The 20,126-nt window shown below is 39.3% G+C and overlaps 1 protein-coding gene across 1 annotated transcript in view; it reads right to left on the reverse strand.

Moving 5' to 3' along the window:
- LOC131258199 (phosphatidylinositol/phosphatidylcholine transfer protein SFH1-like) overlaps window positions 1-19,454 on the reverse strand; it is a 35,358-nt gene extending 15,904 nt beyond the window's left edge. Inside the window, exons 1-8 of the mRNA XM_058259333.1 lie at window positions 19,237-19,454; window positions 19,127-19,155; window positions 13,907-13,990; window positions 13,757-13,810; window positions 13,478-13,555; window positions 12,468-12,521; window positions 394-453; window positions 203-298 (exon numbers count right to left, since the gene is read on the reverse strand). Of these exons, the coding sequence (XP_058115316.1) occupies window positions 203-298; window positions 394-453; window positions 12,468-12,521; window positions 13,478-13,555; window positions 13,757-13,810; window positions 13,907-13,990; window positions 19,127-19,155; window positions 19,237-19,291 (510 nt within the window). The 5' untranslated portion in view covers window positions 19,292-19,454. The remainder of the gene's footprint in view (window positions 1-202; window positions 299-393; window positions 454-12,467; window positions 12,522-13,477; window positions 13,556-13,756; window positions 13,811-13,906; window positions 13,991-19,126; window positions 19,156-19,236) is intronic.
- Between the last annotated feature and the right edge of the window lie 672 nt (window positions 19,455-20,126).

Raw genomic sequence — 20,126 nt, forward strand, 5'->3', positions numbered from 1 at the left:
ATGGCTCCAAAACACGTTTGTGAGACAAATGGAAAAATCGAATTAAAGATTTAAAAATGATCATTCTATAAGATTAAAGTACCAAGACTTCAATTGGGGGGGTGGGGAACAAAAACAACAAATTAGCAAAAATATGACACTTAAAAAAGAATAGATCTCTTTCAAAAGATTTACGTAGAACTTCAATGAGAGCAAGTTATACCTTTATTTGGCTCAATGCTGAAAGCTTAAGGCCAGTCATATCCAAAACCTTCAGGCATGTGCCAATATGCCGCCCTTGCTTCTTTGTTGCAGAAGGCTACAACATAAACTAACAGTGAGTAAAAATGTGACTACAAAAGCTCACTAGTATGGTCTTCTTTTAAACAACAAGCACAAAAGCATTACACCTACCAAAACTACACGATCTCGGTACTCGTTAATTTGGATGTGTGACTGCACATAATAGTGGACCTACATTGGAAGATAAACATTCAATTGAGATATTAGGAAAGGAGGGCATTGCTGAGAAATGCTGGAAATATCCTAAAATAAGGTGGAGATATGTATGAACTAAGGAATAAGCTTATTAGCTGCACAATGCAGATTCAAATTCATGAGATGTGCTCGAGAATCACCAAATATGCATCTTGATAAGCGCAACATCATCATTATAACAATGTTTTCTCCAAAAAGAAATTATTGTTTTCCTGAGTGAATAACTTATGTTCTACCTTGTTTTTCACAAACAATGGCAAACAATAAAGAAGAAAACAAAAACAAAAACTGGTTATTTTGAAACAAAATCAGTATATCTCAAAATCTCATGAGAGGTTTAGTTTTCACAAAATCAGGACTTTGTTAACTATTTGGACAAGGTCTTTCTATTGAGTCAAGCTGACTTTGCTAACTCCTCTTCCATCTCTGACTTGTTATCTTTTCCCTAATGATCAGTATACATTTTCTTCATGTTCACCCTATAGCATGCAAGAAAGTTCCCCGCAAGTTCTTACACTCACAACTCATCAATTAAGCCATTTAAAAACATCTGGAGAACCTTGGTCAAGTCAACTAAATATTCAAATAAAAACAATCAATGTTTTCATAGCAGAAACAATTGCTATCTTGCTAAACCATACGGTCACATTCATGCCTAGACAACCTTAACAGGGAAGTAGGAATGCTTCAATGACACAAGGTAAAGCTGGTGTGATTGCAAACTAAAACTTAAGGGTGAAAGTTCCATAGTTGTCTTAACTTGATCCTACATCACAAATTTAATTACGTCATTTCTTTGACCACCAAGGAACCAGAAAAATATGTTTTGGCGGGAAAATTACTCTCATAAAATTAGTTTTGTCCTACCTTCCATTGAATATGTATATTCCATGCTGCGAAGATTGAGGGGATTATAAAGCTATTTCTGTTGAATGATTGTGAAGACTGTGAATCTGCTGTTGCTTGGGAAGTGCCGCTGAGACTGGGTACTGTGATCACTTGTTGAATAGAAAGTGTGTTTGTGGCTAAATATGGGGTAGGCATTAATGGCTGGGACTCCATCAGTGTTCATTCTCCAATTTGGAGAGCTATGCAATGGCCAAAAAATCCTGTCCAGCCATTTCCAATTCCAGAAATGGGAAAAAGGTGAGGTTTCTGGAAGATGTTGGTGTACTGATTTCCATTTATCAGAACTGTTTGAGGAAGTGTATCTATTTCAGATCAGAAAAGAGTCTAGGTGATGTTCTTCTTCCAATATTTGGGATATAGTTGCACAAAGCATGGAGGGAAAGCACCAACAGATTCAGGCACACGATTGGGGAAGTGTTTCTTTCAAAATGTTTTCATGTATAAACAAAAAGGAAGCAGGAATGGAAGTGTGAATCCGGAGAGCGATTCGAAGCAAGAGTGACACCTGGTAAGAAGGATCATGCAGCTAAGGTTTGGGAGGACAGGAGGTTTGGTTGGTGGCCAATACTCTGGCAGACTTAAATGAGAACGGAATTTTGAGTTTTGCTCAGCTTCTGACTTTCTTGCAAAGTGTTATATTCCTTGCCAGGGTGTTGACAGAAGGATTTGGGTACTGGAATGTAGTGGTAATTTCTCCATTAATTCTATGGCTTGCTCCCTGACCACCATCCCTGCTGTTAATTCCGCATGTTCAAAGATTTGGGCAGCTCTGGTCCATTGGAAAGTGAGGCCCTTCACTTGGACAGCGGTCACAGTGAGACTCTCAACATAAATTGATCTAAAAACTTGAGGATTTGTGTGACAAATAGTTGCTGTTTATGTTTACAAAGAGGAAGAATGTTTTCATGTATAAACAAAAAGGAAGCAGGAATGGAAGTGTGAATCCGGAAAGCGATTCGAAGCAAGAGTGACACCTGGTAAGAAGGATCATGCAGCTAAGGTTTGGGAGGACAGGAGGTTTGGTTGGTGGCCAACATTCTAGCAGACTTAAATGAGAACGGAATTTTGAGTTTTGCTCAGCTTCTGACTTTCTTGCAAAGTGTTATATTCCTTGCCAGGGTGTTGACAGAAGGATTTGGGTACTGGAATGTAGTGGTAATTTCTCCATTAATTCTATGGCTTGCTCCCTGACCACCATCCCTGCTGTTAATTCTGCATGTTCAAAGATTTGGGCAGCTCTGGTCCATTGGAAAGTGAGGCCCTTCACTTGGACAGCAGTCACAGTGAGACTCTCAACATAAATTCATCTAAAAACTTGAGGATTTGTGTGACAAATAGTTGCTGTTTATGTTTACAAAGAGGAAGAAACTGCAGTCCCCTGGGCTGTTCCTCTTACACTGTATGTAACTTCTGAGATTTGGGCTGCAGTCCTCCAAGTTTGAGGTGAGGTGGGCTGTTCCTTCCTTTTGTGGTTAGAGAGGTTAGCGACAGCTGTATGGTTCCTGTGGGGTCCCCTGGGTTGGATCCTTTGGACTATGGTTTTGTTTGCTAGTTTTTGGACAATATGATTGGAGCAAAATAACAGATTCTTCAACAGTAAGGTGCGGCCCGTGCACTTGATTGTCAAGAATATCCTCAATCAGATTTTCTTGGGGAAGGTGTATAAAAAATTCAGGGGCATTCTCATTCAAGGAAAAAAAAAAAAAAATCTTGGGACAGCAGTCACAGTGAGACTCTCAACATAAATTCATCTAAAAACTTGAGGATTTGTGTGACAAATAGTTGCTGTTTATATTTTCAAAGAGGAAGAAACTGCAGTCCCCTGGGCTGTTCCTCTTACACTGTATGTAACTTCTGAGATTTGGGCTGCAGTCCTCCAAGTTTGAGATGAGGTGGGCTGTTCCTTCCTTTTGTGGTTAGAGAGGTTAGCGACAGTTGTATGGTTCCTGTGGGGTCCCCTGTGTTGGATCCTTTGGACTATGGTTTTGTTTGCTAGTTTTTGGACAATATGATTGGAGCAAAATAACAGATTCTTCAACAGTAAGGTGCGGCCCGTGCACTTGATTGTCAAGAATATCCTCAAGCAGATTTTCTTGGGGCATGTTCAAAGATTTGGGCAGCTCTGGTCCATTGGAAAGTGAGGCCCTTCACTTGGACAGCGGTCACAGTGAGACTCTCAACATAAATTGATCTAAAAACTTGAGGATTTGTGTGACAAATAGTTGCTGTTTATGTTTACAAAGAGGAAGAAACTGCAGTCCCCTGGGCTGTTCCTCTTACACTGTATGTAACTTCTGAGATTTGGGCTGCAGTCCTCCAAGTTTGAGGTGAGGTGGGCTGTTCCTTCCTTTTGTGGTTAGAGAGGTTAGCGACAGCTGTATGGTTCCTGTGGGGTCCCCTGGGTTGGATCCTTTGGACTATGGTTTTGTTTGCTAGTTTTTGGACAATATGATTGGAGCAAAATAACAGATTCTTCAACAGTAAGGTGAAGCCCGTGCACTTGATTGTCAAGAATATCCTCAATCAGATTTTCTTGGGGAAGGTGTATAAAGGCAGCTCTGGTCCATTGGAAAGTGAGGCCCTTCACTTGGACAGCAGTCACAGTGAGACTCTCAACATAAATTCATCTAAAAACTTGAGGATTTGTGTGACAAATAGTTGCTGTTTATATTTACAAAGAGGAAGAAACTGCAGTCCCCTGGGCTGTTCCTCTTACACTGTATGTAACTTCTGAGATTTGGGCTGCAGTCCTCCAAGTTTGAGATGAGGTGGGCTGTTCCTTCCTTTTGTGGTTAGAGAGGTTAGCGACAGTTGTATGGTTCCTGTGGGGTCCCCTGGGTTGGATCCTTTGGACTATGGTTTTGTTTGCTAGTTTTTGGACAATATGATTGGAGCAAAATAACAGATTCTTCAACAGTAAGGTGAAGCCCGTGCACTTGATTGTCAAGAATATCCTCAATCAGATTTTCTTGGGGAAGGTGTATAAAAAATTCAGGGGCATTCTCATTCAAGGAAAAAAAAAATTCAGGGCTATTTCACCTCAGATGATGAAATCCAGTTGTAGTGAGGTTATTCATAGTGGAGTGGTTAGATCTCAGAATCTGATTTCCTAGAAAGATCCTCCTGTTGGGCATGTGAAGGCTAATTTTGATGGTTGCTGTTGGGGAAATGCAGGGCCATCCAGCTTTGGCGCTATCATTCATGATTGGAGTGGAATTCTTACGACCAATTGGCATGAGGGACTCCAACTATGGAGTTCACCTCTGGCCCAATTATTTTCAAGGGCCACTCCAGCAATGCCATCTCCCAGGTCAGTGGCAACTTGTACCCATTGAGAATGGCCAATTTGATTAAGTTCAATGGCAACCTGTACCCTTGGAGAGTGGCTGATTTGATTAAGAAAGTTTGTGGCCTATATGTGCTTGGAATGTCTCCTTCTCTCAAGCTCCAAGTGATGCAAATGTAGTTGCGGACTCTCTTGTAAAGCCCAGTGCTAGTAGGGAACATTTCAGTGTAATTGTTTTTTTTAGTGTGCATTTGTTTTTGTTGTTTTTTATTTTTCAGTATTTGGCTCCTGCTTCTATGTTCTCCGTTAGGTTTTCTTTTTTAATAAATTTTGCTTATCCATAAATGAAAAGAGATCTTGGAGGAAGGTTGTCAGAAAAAGAAACATAGCTCCAAAAATCTATGATCCAAGAAGTTTTCATGAGAGATTTAGATGCTTAGTGGGCGGAAGTAGATATACTTGACTGATAATAACCAATGTTTTCAATATCAGTATCGATGGATGTATCACACCCTTTGGATACATAAACATATCAGGTCATAACCAATGTTTTCAATATCGGTATCGATGGATGTATCGCAACCTTTGGATATAGAAACATATTGGGTATCGCATGGGAAATATCTAATGTATTGGGTAATGTATTGTTGTTTTTGCAAAACATTGGGAAATTAGCCAATTTTTTTTGTGAAACTGTAGCCTATAGAGAATGTTAAAAAAAAAAAACACATCATTAAACACCTAGAAATCAAAAGATCACAAAAAGCAAGTGCAAATAATAAGTTTCCTTTATATAGGGTCCTAAAGTATGCGCTATCTAACACAAGTGATGCAACCATTTTCAAAATCAATACATATTATTTATAAATTTAACAAGGCATGTATAAAAACACAAGCAATACATTCAAAAGCCAAAGAAGAAGTGGAAATGCACCCGTGATAAATTTTTTAATTAAAAATTATTTTTTCTTCAAAAAATCCAAAAACCTGCATCAATATGTAGATCAGCCTCCAACATATCCAATGTGATTTTTCATACTCTAGTTGCAATTTAGAAGGGTGAAAATGGGAGAAATTTTGTATTTTCCCAATTTTTTTCCCAAATCCACAAATCACAGGTTGAAATCCATGATTGAGCAAGCAAAATCATGGATTTTCATCTTTAGTTTTGGTGATTACAAGTGATTTACGAAAAAAAAAAGGATTAAAAATTAAAATTGAAAAAAGTTTCTCATCATTTAAAAATCAAACCCACTAACGCAGGACAATTAACCACTTGCTCTAAAAGCTCGAATTGTTAGAGTATGGCGAATCAATCCCCTTATCTCATAGCCTAGGCCCCGCATCTCATGGGTTAGGACCTCGGCCGAACCCCCCTCGTGGACCCCAAATCACATGGGTACCGCCTCACACGGGCCACCCACCCCGAGTATGTCCCCGCATCCCACAGGCTACCTCACTCGAGCCAGGTGTGAAACGTGCATTAATTACCCCCGATGAGGAGTCTTGAACACGAGACCTCCCTAGTGGGCCCCGCCCACCCTGAGCGTGCCCCTGCATCCCACAGGCGACCCCACTCGAGCCCGGTGTGAAAATGCCCCTGCATTACCCACCCAATGTCTGATCTTTATTTCCACATGAAAATTCAATTTTAAAATCCAGTTGTGATTACAAGCAAAAGATTTGAGGAAAAATGGGAATTGTTTTTGGTTTTTGAGAATTTTTTTCTCAAGGAAAAACGAAAGGGGGTTGTTAATTGGGAGTATCGCCGATACTATCAAATATATTGTCCATACATAGTAACAGGTGATACTTTGAAATATTTGATGATATTTTGCGCAATACCTAGAAGTCCATAGACTTTTGGGCTATTTCTCATCAGCCAGCCTCAATACCGATGGTATCAACCAATATATTGATATTGCAAACACATAAACCAAGCTGAAGCAAAGAGGAAACACCTTCACGAATAGAAAGTTGACAATGGTTCTTAGAGATGTCATTAAAAGGAGATTTGATAGTTATAGAAGAGAGATCTTGAGAGGCAAATTGCAATATTGTGGGCATGTGTCAAAGAGCATAAGGATGTCTCGCTTGAAAGAACATCTAATGAGGGGCATTGAAATGTTGTTGATTGCCCAAGAGTTACAAATGAGGTGAGAGTGAAGATGAAGAAGGAAAGGGTTGAAGATTAGAGATGAATGTGTTGAGCGTGGGAGGGAGTTCAGGGAGGAGTTAGCGCGACCAACCCATGATCTTGAGGATGTAGAGGAGGTGAACGAGTATGAGGACACGTTGTTGATAAGTCATTACGGGAGCAGCGGAATAGGGATCATATGAGGCAGTAGGACGCGAGTAAGCCCTCTTTTGAAGGATCTACGCAAAAGGGGAGAAGTGGAGCGAGGGATAATAGTCAGGGAGTGATGGTAGCAGGGGATGATTGTAGTTGGGTATACGAATGACGAATGTACCTTCGTATTTGGTAATGTATAGAAATGAGGGCAAAGTGGAAGTGGCTGAAGGATTTGTGAGTGAAGGGGATGTAAGGAAGCCCGCGACAAGAAAAAAAATTATATATATTTCTAACCATATGTCAGCCAATGCAGCAGCAAGCTCCCACTTCAAGAATATGAACACTAAAGTGCAGCGTGGGGATGTTTTAGGAGGATGGCTATTCTTGCTATATGGTGGTCCGTTTGGGAAGAAAGAAATAGTAGATGTTTTAGGAATTTGTCTAATCCCGCTGATGTGGTGACCGACAAAGCTAAACGGTTGTTGATTGAATGGGCCACTCAAGTAGACATTTTTAAGGATTTTGATTTTCTTTTCCTTGAGGTGTGGTTGTTTCTGCTTTCTCAGCAGTCTCTCACTTCTCCTCTTGTATCCTCTTTTCCTTTTAATATAAATCGTTATCTTTCAAAATATTTAAAAAAAAAAGTGCAGCGTGGGGATGAGGGTGTGAAGCCACCTACACAGCTACACCATGCAAAATTATGGAGTAGAACCTAAACGATGAGGTTGCTAACATGCATCCTTAATCACTATATCAACAAGCTAAGGCTATGTGAGAGATATGAGTCATGCCGATGTGTGACAGGTGAATGGAACCGAAGAGGATGCCCGTCATAAATTTTATGATCTACTATGGAGGCAAGACAATATTCTTATTTCTTAATGCCCACTTATGTGTCAAATGAGATTTAAAAAAGAAAAAAAAAAAAAACCAAAGTTTGTCATGGACAATGGGAGCACATTGGTCAAAGCGGGGAAGGAGTTGAAGAAGTACAACTTGTATCAAACGCCATGCACAGCCCATTGCATTGATTTGATGCTTGAGGTGAAACATTAAAAGCTTGTTGTCAACAATGTGATTGTCGATGAAAGGCAATTACAAATTTCATCTACAGTCACACCTGGCTATTAACCAAAATGTACGAGAGGTGTGATGGCAATTCAGTACGACCTAAGGCGACACAGTTCACCACAAATTTCATTGCCTTAGAAAACCTCCTAAAACACGGGAAAGGGCTGAGACAGTATTCGAATTTGATTCAGAGAGGCAAAAGAGTAGTGTGGAGGATTGAAGAGATTGTTCTGAGAAACTCCTTTTAGGAATGAGTGCATAATGTAGTGGGTATTTTGGAGCCCATATACAGAGTGCTAAGGATGATGAATAACGAGACATCCATGGATGGGTTCCATGTATGAGTCCATGCGATTCATGAAAAAGGTCATCAAGGGTAAAGTCTCAAATTTATGTCAATGGGTCCTTGGAACTCTCGAGCGAGCGCTTCACAAATCACAAGGCAAGTAATTAGATTTAATTTTCTATATCACTCAATACTTTACTGGTTGCTTCATAGTATAGACTTGTATAATTATTTTTGTGATATTAATATGTGAATATGTGCACCATTCTAAGTTTCAGCATACTTCTTGAACTCAAGTACCATTGCAATTGCAGACTGAGCAAGAATAACGACTTAAAGAGGATGTTTGCACGAAGTCTACGAGAAGTTATTCCCCAATTATCCAAGAAAAGCCCATTTTGGTAATAAGGTAAACATGTTTTGCATTTAATTCTTGTCCAAGTTCTTGTAACACTTTATACTGACAGTTACCATCAAATGGCATCAATAGGTTGTGGCCTTCCGAAATGCAGAAGGCATGTTTGGGAGTGTGAGGCCGCGAGTTGAGGAAGACAATGACGCCATGTGAGTTGTTGCATTAGTTAAAAGTTCGTTTAATTTAAAATTACATATGGAACTAATGGGAAAGAAGAAATATCGATTTTACAGGCGAATGGTAGGCCATGTACGGGAGCGACTGTGAGACATTGCAACGACTAGCTATTCGTGTACTCGCACAGACGATGTCTTCATCACCATGAGAGCAAAATTGGAACACATTCTTTCTCATTCACACAAACAGACAAAAGAGATTGGGTTATGAGGCTCCAAAAACTAGTTTTCCACCACTATAATATGAAGCTTCGAGAGAGGTTGCTACAGGCAAAAGGTGCAAGAAAAGCAGACAAAGACTCATTGAATTTAATGATAATCAGTCATCATGTATTCTACGAAGAGATGAGTCACTTTACAAGTAGGTTACGTCAGATGGCCTGGATCAAGCTTATGGCCGACCAGAACCGAATATAGTAGAGGCAGCAACATAGGGCATCGACATTGATGCAGTTGTAAAGGAGGCTAGATCTTCCCCTGAAGCCTGCAACCCACTACCGAGAGTAGAGGAGGCACCCAATAACAATCAATATCTCACAGGACACGTGGTGGGCACAATATCTGACACTAACCACGATACGAAGAACAACAAAGGTAGCGGGCCTATTGGTAATGATGATAACGGTGGTGACGCGACGATGATTTATGTGACTAGAGTCAGACTCAAAGGCCTCTTAACCCATTCACTGGGGAGAGGAATTCTGAGCACGCCAACCAAAATGAAGATCATGGTTCTATTTCATGAATTGTTCAAAATAAGGGTTACCGTTACCGTAAGAAGCAATTGAGTGGCGTTGATGAGGACTCTTTAGCATGGATCATAAGTTCCATGAACGTCGATGGTGGGCAGGGCAACTCTAGTTAAGTATCACAATATGGTTATAAATCATGTGATTATGGACTGCATGGATATGCAATGAGCAACTCCAGCGGTTATGGTACACATTTATTCGATCATGGGCAGGAGTATGCTTCTGCGTATGGGTAAAGATATCTAGTGTATGACTATTGGTAACAAATGCATTCAAGAGCTTCATATATACTCATCCTATATACAGCTCCATATCGATATCAGCCATAAATGATAGATGATGATGATTATGCAATACCCATGGATGAGCATACCGATCCAGTTCAAAGAGTGTCAACAATGTGTCAAAGAGTATCTTCATTGGTATCATTCTACTATAATCGGGGCACAATATTGTTGCTTATGAAGGAGCAATACTATGGTCAACCCCATCGACATCAAGATGTGGATCTGAGGCACAACTGCACATGCGCATTGAGGGCACATCATAAATATATTTCTACTTCTTTGGCTTTTGAGTGTATTGCTTGCGTTTTTATACATGTTTTCTTAGAATTAAAAATGATATGAACTGATTTTGAATATAATTGCATCGCATTTGTCAAACAATGCATAATTTAGGACCCTATACAAAGGAAACTTATTGCGTGCACTTAGTTTTTGTGATCTTTTGGTTTTTAAGTGTGTAATGATGTCATTTTTAAAGTTCCATTGAAAGATTCGACCAACTTCCTAATGTTTCCCAAAAATAGCGATACATCCGATAGTTCCCATGCAATACCCGATATGTTTATATATCCCAAAGGTGAGATACATTCATCAATGCCGATACTAAAAACATTGACTCTGAGTATAGGGTGGAAAAAATTAAGATTAAGAACGAATTCAAAGACAATAATTGAAAGGTGTAACTCATAAATTGTTTTCTCAAAAGCATACACATGTACACATTTGTCCATTCCTCACACAACCTCATGAGTACCCTAGTAGTTGTACTCATCTGACTTCTGATTAAATATATTGTCGAAATCATTGCCTTGATGTGCACTATGAATACCTTAATCCATCAAGACTTACCATAAAGCCAAAAATTACCCAATAAAATGGAGCTCCTTGTCCATATCATAAAAATCAAAGATTAAAGAGGAAAGCATGTCTCAAACTCATTGTGGTTAGCAAATTGATAAAAGAACTCAGATGTCTCACCAGACAACAGGGTAAAGAGTTCTTTGACTAGAAAAAGGCACAAAACTGCAAAAGAAACCATCAAGTTGATCATATCCCAGTCAAGTTAACCATTGGCTTGGAAGACTACTTGAAAACCAAACCGAGTCAGTGACGGAGACACATCATGCCCTTAATTCTTTTAATAGTTGAGTTTTCCATAGATTTTAAAATTGTTCAACTCAGCAACTTAACTCTGGATTTCTATGCAAACAAGTGGGTCATTCTTTTATGATAATTTTCATGCATCGGCTAAAAAATGTCACTTCATACCTAATGGAGAAAGCATCTCTCAACAAGAAGCTACAAAAGCTGTTACCTATACGAGATATCATGACCATAAAATAAGGATCTCTTGTTCGAGCCAATGGGTTACAGATTTACTCCTCCAATATTTTTTATAAGCAGAGAAACCACTCAATTAACTAATCTAAAAGCTACACTGCATTAGGCACCAAAATTAATATATAAAATGAAATTCATTAAGATAGCAAGCCATGGTTTAATTACCTGTGGAGCTAGTAAGAAAAGATTCTATAACATATGGTTAAACTGAGGTTATGATCCATGATGGAGTGGATGGCGGAACAGGATTCATGTAGCTGACCCCAATTAGTCTGGATGAGGCTTAGATGATGATGATGAACCCCAATCAGTTGGGACCATGGTATACAAAAATGGTAATGTTACGGGTATAACAACTGTTATGGAACAATAACAGTGGCGCCCGTTATGTGATACAGGGCCATAACACCCGATCTGGAAAAAAACAACAACGAATGGCCAGTATGGAGCTTGATATGGAGCCGATACATTTTTTCCTTTAAAAATAATTACGACCATTACAAGGCCATAACAGCTTTTACAACCTATATTGTAACAACCGTAAGGCTGACCATTATGGCCACCATTACTGTTATTGAATACCTTGGCTGGAACAAGTCTTAGATGATGACAACGATGATGATAGCGAGCTGTAGGCTAGTGATTTCTGACAATTATGAAACTAGAAAACAATCATGCACCTAAGGTAATTCAAGCGATGTTGGGACAAGTCTTAGAAGATGATGATGATAGCAAGCTGTAGGCTAGTGATTTCTGACAGTTATGAAACTAGAAATAGATCATGCACCTAAAGTAATTCAAACTATATGGGTGCTTAAGGAACCCTTTCCATTCAGAATCTCAGATCCAAAGGAGTTGGTTTCCGTGTTGGTTTTATACCCATATCAAATGATTTTAAGACCATGGAATTATAAAGAACATTGAACTCTTTGAAAACTTTATGCATTGCCAATGACAAGCACATTGTTAGTTTGTTACGTTCATTATATGCTTAAATCCAAAATAAAATATCTGATCCAGGTCGTTTCACAATGATTCTACACATGGAGTGTCTTGCTTACCACAATACACTTCAGAGACTTTTCTACTCAATAATGAACTTTCATCCATACTTAAGAAAAGGATCTTTAATCATAATGAAAAGAAAAAGAGCTGAAGACAACATAATCCTTACAGATGCTTTGTCAAATGTGCTAAGTCCAACACCAACAGCAAAGACAGGAAGGCCCTGCAAAAATAAAACCAAAGAAAAGTTGAATGTAAGAGAGAATGAAATGACCATAGGTCGTAATTTTACCTTACTATAATTAAAATTTTCAATTAAACTAAAAGTAGTTCAAGACTCAAGAGATGACAAGGACAGATAAATCAGATCCCCCCATATCAAACCACAAAAAAGAAAAAAGAATTAATCAACATTGATACAGACGGAGAAAAAAAACAGAAGAAGAAGGCAGCCTCTAATCAAGAAAAAACAGAAAAACCATTGAAGAGCTAGATTCTCCAAGGTTGATTAGGAAAGAAACTCATATAGACCAGTATCTTCAAACCGAGGCCAGAACAGGCAGTTTTACCAGTTTGGACTGGAACTGGGCAACAAAACAAGTCGGGCCATCTGTTCAGGCCTTAATATGGTCCAACCATTTGGTCAGATCATCCAGTTTGAATCCTCACATATTCAAATGAAGGCAATTCTGCAATTCCATTAGTTTGTTCTGCCTCCACTGAAGGCTATCTGTGGAGATTGCTGAGATGGGTGGAGGAAATAAGGGAATTGAAGGAAACTTCCTCAGTATCCTTCCTTCAAATTTTTAGTTGTAGGTAATAAATGATATAGCTGACTGATTGGGAAGGAGGCAATCTCATATCCACTCCCTTTTGATTAGAGGCTCCCTCCTTTTGTTAATAAAGTTTTTAGCCTAACCTTAAAATATAGTCCCGTTCCAAGAAATACAGCTAAGCCTCCTATGCACAACACAGTGCTGCTAACTATCACAGAAAACACACATGTTCACATGTTCTCAACTACTAGGTAGTGGAAATATGTTCAGATAGTGTTGAATCTATGAATGATTAATTCTATAAACCTGACAAAATTACTAAAAGGTAAATATGGTGCACTAAGCAGAGATGAGCCAAAATAGAACCAGTAAAATCTCACAAGTACCAAGAAGACAGTTTTACCTCTTTCGAGTATCCAGACAATCCTATGAGCTGTGAATCACGTACTGCTCTGTATAGATCAGTCGGAATTATAGGTTTCTGTTATAAGAAACACAAGTCAAATCAGAAGCAAATACATGTAAATGAATGATATTATGAGGTTGTTTTACCATAACACCTCAAAAATCAAATCTTACTAAAATTACACAAGTTTGAAGCATCACCATGACTACAAAGTGAAATTTTGTATTGCTACAAAAATAAGTGTGAATTTGACAATTAAGCATTGTGAAGACTGACCGACAATATTATGTCGATCTCATTTTGTATCCTCCAATTTAAACAATCCACCAACTGCAATAGGAAAATGAGCATCATAATTATAAGGCTACTCACGGGATAAAGAACCAATATAACCAAAGTTCCAAATCAGCATGAATGCATGCGTACCATTTTGTGTGCTTTGGGGACATTCCACTCTCTCGCCTTGAGGAACCGTACCAAAGCTTCACAATGATATCCTTGATGAATATTCTGGAAAGGAAGCAAATCAGGCAGTGAGCTTAGATCCTACTCAGGTTCCTCATCATCCATCTTTCATCCAAATTTCCTTTGTATTTTGTCTGTTTTTGTTTGGTGCTTATAAATACAATTTAGAGAAAAAAATAATAATAAGAAGAAGAAGAAGAAGAAACCCATAGTTTAGTTCACCAGTGTTACAAATCATCCCAAAATAGTAAATACTCCTCCTAGGTGTGGGTCTCTAGTGATAAGAATCTAGAGATGATCAATGTCAAATTGTTCTTGAGCCATTGAAACTGGTCTTTCCACAAGGCTTTGGTGAAGATGCTTAAAAGCTGATGATGCAAGGTGACACAGAAGTTTCACGTCTCCAATAGAAACTTTCTTAAATTTTGGATCCATTTAGTGCAAACACAGAGGACAAAATTGGAAGCCATGCATAAACTGATGTTTTTGTAAAACAGGGTGAATGGGTTGGAGAGAGCCCAAATCACGAGTTAAAAAGCACACCCATGTAGCTGCTAGTGATGTTAAGCTTCTAAACTGAAGAACAATCGGTTATTTCTTTGCACATTAAGAAGTAAGATTCAGACCAAGACAGACAAAATATACAGTGGTTGATCCTCGAGAATCACATGAAGCTTCTACACACAGAAACTAATGCAAGGGACCACATCCTTCATATCAAACTATGAGTCAATAGTGGAAATGAAGGATGAAATCAAAGATTCACTGTCACCTTTGGGCATAATGCTGTCCATACATAGCAGTAGGATTAAGCAACCCTTTCCAGACAAAAAGGCAAAGATAAATCAACCTGACTGCACAAGGACCCATACTGAAGGTGAAATGTGCTACACTGAGTACACCATGTGAATTTGAAGGCTTTTCATCTACACTTCCTCAATCAAGAAGCCATGGAGAACAGCGTGGATGGTAGCTAGGTCAAGGCAATGATAGCACTTCTAAGCAGAACTTTGTCGAATGAGGACATGCTTCTTGAATTGGGCCAAACTTGTGGGAGCAATGCCTTTGATGTTTGGATAGTAGGCACAACCAAAACCCTGAATAAAGGCATTCTTAACATCTACTTGTCACATGGACCAGCAATGAGTGATAACTAAAGAGAGAAATCCTTTGCAACCAAGAGAGCCTTGATGATGTTCGATGGAGCCATTTGCCCATGTTTGAGCTTATATACCAATTTGAAGCCAACTACATTCATATTTCGAGGAGCATGGAACTAATTCTCAAGTTCGATTAAAAAGAAGAGAAACATATTTTCCATTACTTCTTCGCACCATTTGGGTCTTTGGACACTATGACATTTATGTATGGCTCCAAAGAGGCATGGATAAAGGAAATTAGGGTTGATAGACATTGAGGGGCGATTGTTTTCTGAGTGTGAGACTTCGAGCATACAATATCAAATGAAAAGATATCATTCTTGACATGGGCTGGAACAATGATAAACTCCTGTGGGATAAAGGAATGAAACGTCAATGATAGATGTCCTAGTTTCATCCCTCTATTGTTTAAGCCGAGTTGCATTGAACGATATTTCAGACCTCGATGTCAACACAGCGGCAGCCATAGCCCTGGTTACTAGAATTATATCCAATGAAGACACATTTTTTTTACCTGGACTCAACTTGTGGGAGCAACGGTAGTTGTCATTGTAGAGCAAGCATTACCACAATCCAAAGAAAGGAATAATAAGGATGCATTCCGAAGAGGATCTCATATGGTGATTACAAATGTGAATATCTTCATTTCTTAGGCTCTCACCTTTTTTTTTTTTCTTTTTTTTTTTTAAGGAAATGGAAATACCATTCTTGAGGAAAATGGTGGAAAGGGAAATTGATTTCCACAAGTGCTTTTGTTTTCAGAAATGGCATCACATCTGAGGAAACGATTTCTTTTTTACACTACTAACGAGGATTGCACCAATCCAAACGGGCCCTTATTGCAAATGTTGAGATCCCTTATTCATTCGAGCTAGAAGCCAACCAGTCATAAAACTATCCACAGAAATCACATAATGTGAAATTAAAGATACGGTTGCTTGTGTAAACTTTCCCAAAGATAAAAAAATTCTTTTGAGGGAGAATATGCAAAACATTGCCTAAAGGTAAAGGACCAAATGTAATTGGCAGCAGAGTGCCATCACCAATAATGACACAATCATCATGGTAGGGAACAAGGCAAAAGAAAATACCTGTATCCAAGGTCATATGATGTGTAGCTTGAGTAATAGGTACCAATTTGATCGGTCAGTGAGTCAGTGCCACTGCCATCTTTGCCTGTGGAAACTGCCTAGTTTGATATACGGAATACAATCATAGCAAGTAAAGGCAGTATACACTTGTTATCCACAGATCTTGCAGAAGACCCAACACCAGCTAGAAGATTGGGGAGAGCAATAGGTGTATCAAGCTGGCCCATAGTAGGTGGACCATGACCTAAGAGATCAATATTGGAAAGACATTGGCCCCGGCGAGCATTAGAGTGCTGAAGTGATGCCAGTCCACCACAACCTCCTAGAGTATTACAACAACCAGAACATCCTCCACGAGAAAACTTGCAGACCTGACCTCCATCAATCCAACCACTTTGCTGACCAACAAAGGAAAAAGATGGTGCCAACTTCAACGAAGGAAAGAAGAGATATGCAAGCCTTCTTATCAAAAGTGAAGACCCAAAGCCCACCAAGATAGGGTAAGGAATGTGAATAGTAAGAGATGCAACTAATGGTTCATGGTCAGGTCCAAGGCCAATAACAACAGAAACATTTGTCCTCATCAAAAACTAGCTGCTGAACTGATGCCAGGGCATTGGATATAGTCTTGACTCAACCAAAGTAATCAGAGACAGAAGAAGAGTCATGCTTGCGACTTTGTAATTGGGCCTTTGGTTGAACAACACAAGCCTTAGATGATTGAGTAAAGAATGCTTCCAGAGTGAGCGGGCATTGTGAAAAGTCTCCACACGATCAACTTGAGAAAGTTCCTCTCCAGTGGCAGTAGCATTTACCCAACTAAGTAGTAGTTGGCATTCTTGACCCATTGATGAGTAGGAGTAAAACATGGAGTAAAAAATGGAGGAGAATCAACAAAGGCAGGAGGAAAGCGAGGGGCCAATTGGTGGGACCTGCAGGTGGTGCTTGCGGCGATGGGTAGCGTGGTGATTCGACAGGAAGAGGGAGGTGAGATCTGCAGTGGCTGAAAGTTATTAGAGGTACCAAGAAGTTATTGAAACATGAAAAAGAAAAGCATCAGAAGATTGGAAATGAATTCCTGATACAAATAGCCAAGAACCCTCTCTTCCTAAAGAATAAGTGACACCATCAGCCTTCTACCATATATAAACAAAATGTTCATCCTAGAGACGGAAGTCCAAATTTCATGGTAAATAAAAGATCATTTCCAGCGCTCAGAATGCTCAGTAGAAACCAAACCAACCACATTAGAAGAATCTCCTTCCACAATCAAAAGTTGTTAGCAAAGACTCACAACCCTCTCACAATGAGAACCGAATAATGTTGTTTCCCTATAGTTCGTCGTTGTCACTTTGGACATCATTGAAGCTTGGCTCTATAGTGGCTTTCCTCTTTGCCTCTATCTCCTGCCTCTCAAACCACTAAGATCTTGCATTGTCTATTTTTACTATTCTATCAATACCCTTATCTACCTATCCGGAAGGGAGAAAAGAAAATATATCTCAGTTGAAAACGGGAAACTCTTTCCACCAAAGAAAAATCTAGTACAAAAAAGATCAGACTTCCTATTCTACATCCTTGAGATCCAAAAACTGATTTTCCAGCTTAAGACCATCCCTAAAACAGTATGTATCACCCAGTGTAAATTGTATGTTTTACCTCAATGATACAATACATCAGATGCAAGCAATTCTGATATGCAATTGATCTGTCGAAATTCACACTGATATGGACGTGCGTCATGCATATCATTTGATGCAAACCTGTACTCGTTGTTTCAAGAGCCAACTTACATGTGCTCTGATACTAATACTGTAAACCATGGTAATGCCACATCGCGATTTTCAGAAGCAACGAATTTTTGTCCAGGTTTAATGGTTGGGGAAGTATACGAGAAAGGGAAAAACGGATGACTAGATTACCGAAAACTATGATATAAACCTTCCTATTAAGATTTCTATTAATCATGAATACACATCCTTGCATGCACGAGAACGAGCAAACAGGCTGCGTGTGAGAGATCATATGATAATCCCCAACATGTATTGCCCCGTTCCAAAAACCGGCCAGGTCAATTCATCAGCTGGGCCGCATGTGTACAAAGAAAGCTTTTATAGAAGCTTTAACAATTTATGGAGTGCAACTGGATCTTTTAAAAGCGAACTTTCCTAGTTCAAAGGTCTTCGACGGTCCCCGTCTACCTCGCCTGCCGGCCCTGAATTATTCAGAATGAACCGGCGGGCGGGCAAGAACAAGTGCCAGAAGTTGACATTCAGGGCACAACTTCAGCCCACCCGATGACAACACATGCCTGATCTTTCACCCAGGATACACGGAGGCATCATACCCCTAACAAGAAGATCAGATCTCAAATGTGTGCACCACATTGGCATATGCTGACACATGATTACCAGCACACAGACAGGTTTCATCTCAGTGCAACCAAGCGACTAAAACACATCTAGTTCAGTTCATGCATCTACTCGAAACCAGTTGATGGGTTTCGGCAACAACAATCACTCCACATATAAAAACCACATCAAAACCGCCATTCCCCCTAAAGTCATGTAAATCAACAGCGGTCAAACACATATGATACCCAAAAATCTCACGTCCATACCAAAAACGCAATTAACTAAACAGATCAAACAAACCCTCAAAAAATTCATCACATTTCAAACAAATATCATTAAAACCCACCAAAAAAAAATACCAGAAGCTAAATTGCACTGCTCCGTCTAAAACAGCAACTGCAGAATCCAATTACGAAAAAAAGAAAAAAGAAAAACTAGAAATAATCAATAGTCGTAGATCAAAGCAGCAACTGAACAGGGAGAAGGGGAAAACCCAGATCCATAAATCTACGAAAACTATCTAAAAATCAGACAGATCAAAGAAAACAAACACACACAAAGAGAGGGAATGCAGACCTCAAATGTCTTCTTCGATGCCTCATCGACTGCAAAAAAACAAAAAAAAGTTATACAGATTTTTAAAAATCCAAAACAAATTCAAGAGATAAAGATATGAGGAGCTGAACCATGATCCATCAAAGCTTTGAACTGCCTGACTGCATCTTGAGAGGCGATCCCCATTTTCTCAGAACTTATATAAAAATTACAGAATTTTTATTTCAGCTTTTCCTTTTTGTTTTGCTTAGAGAGAGAGAGAGAGAGAGAGTCAAGAAAGGCGGGTTTTTCCGAGCTTTTCTTGCCCCTCTGTGAGCTTTCAGTCCTCTTCCTTCCCCCTTTTATGACTGAAATTCAAAGGAAGGGCCGGAGGGTAGAAAAAACATGGTAATGAAAAAACCAACAACGGATAAGGCGATTCGCGCGAGGATAGCAAGGGAAGAAGTAAGTCGCATCTCACGTGCCAAACCGCACACGTGTGAAAAATCTTTGCCAGCTGGTACGTGTGGTCGATCGTCAAGATGCCACGGTTATAAATCCGATCGATCCACGCATTATACATGGCCATTTTTGCATGAGGAAAATGGACGGTTGGAAAGAAAGGCGTGGAGTGGGCCACTGATGAATGGATCAGCTTGAGTTTATGGAATGAGCATGCTCAAACGGATCCAAAGTAGGGGAACGGATTGGCTACTCCCCCTGACACCAGCCACAGGCTAATGGTCGGTGTTCTGTGGGGCCCATGATGATGTATGTGTGTCATCCATGCCGTCTATATATTTTTATATATCATTCTATGACATGAGAAAAAAAATGAAGTATATCTCAATCTCAAGTGGACCACATTACAGGAAACAGTGTTGAATGAATTTTGACCATTAAAAACGTTTTTGGGGCCATAAAAGTCTTGGATTAAGCTGATATTTATTTTTTCCTTTCATCTGGGTCTTTATGACCAAATCAACAGATTGGATGTCAAATAAATAGTACAGTGGGCCTTAGGAGGATTTTAATGGTGAAT

Source organism: Magnolia sinica, chromosome 10 (genome assembly GCF_029962835.1).
Source record: "Magnolia sinica isolate HGM2019 chromosome 10, MsV1, whole genome shotgun sequence".
Taxonomy (NCBI): domain Eukaryota; kingdom Viridiplantae; phylum Streptophyta; class Magnoliopsida; order Magnoliales; family Magnoliaceae; genus Magnolia; species Magnolia sinica.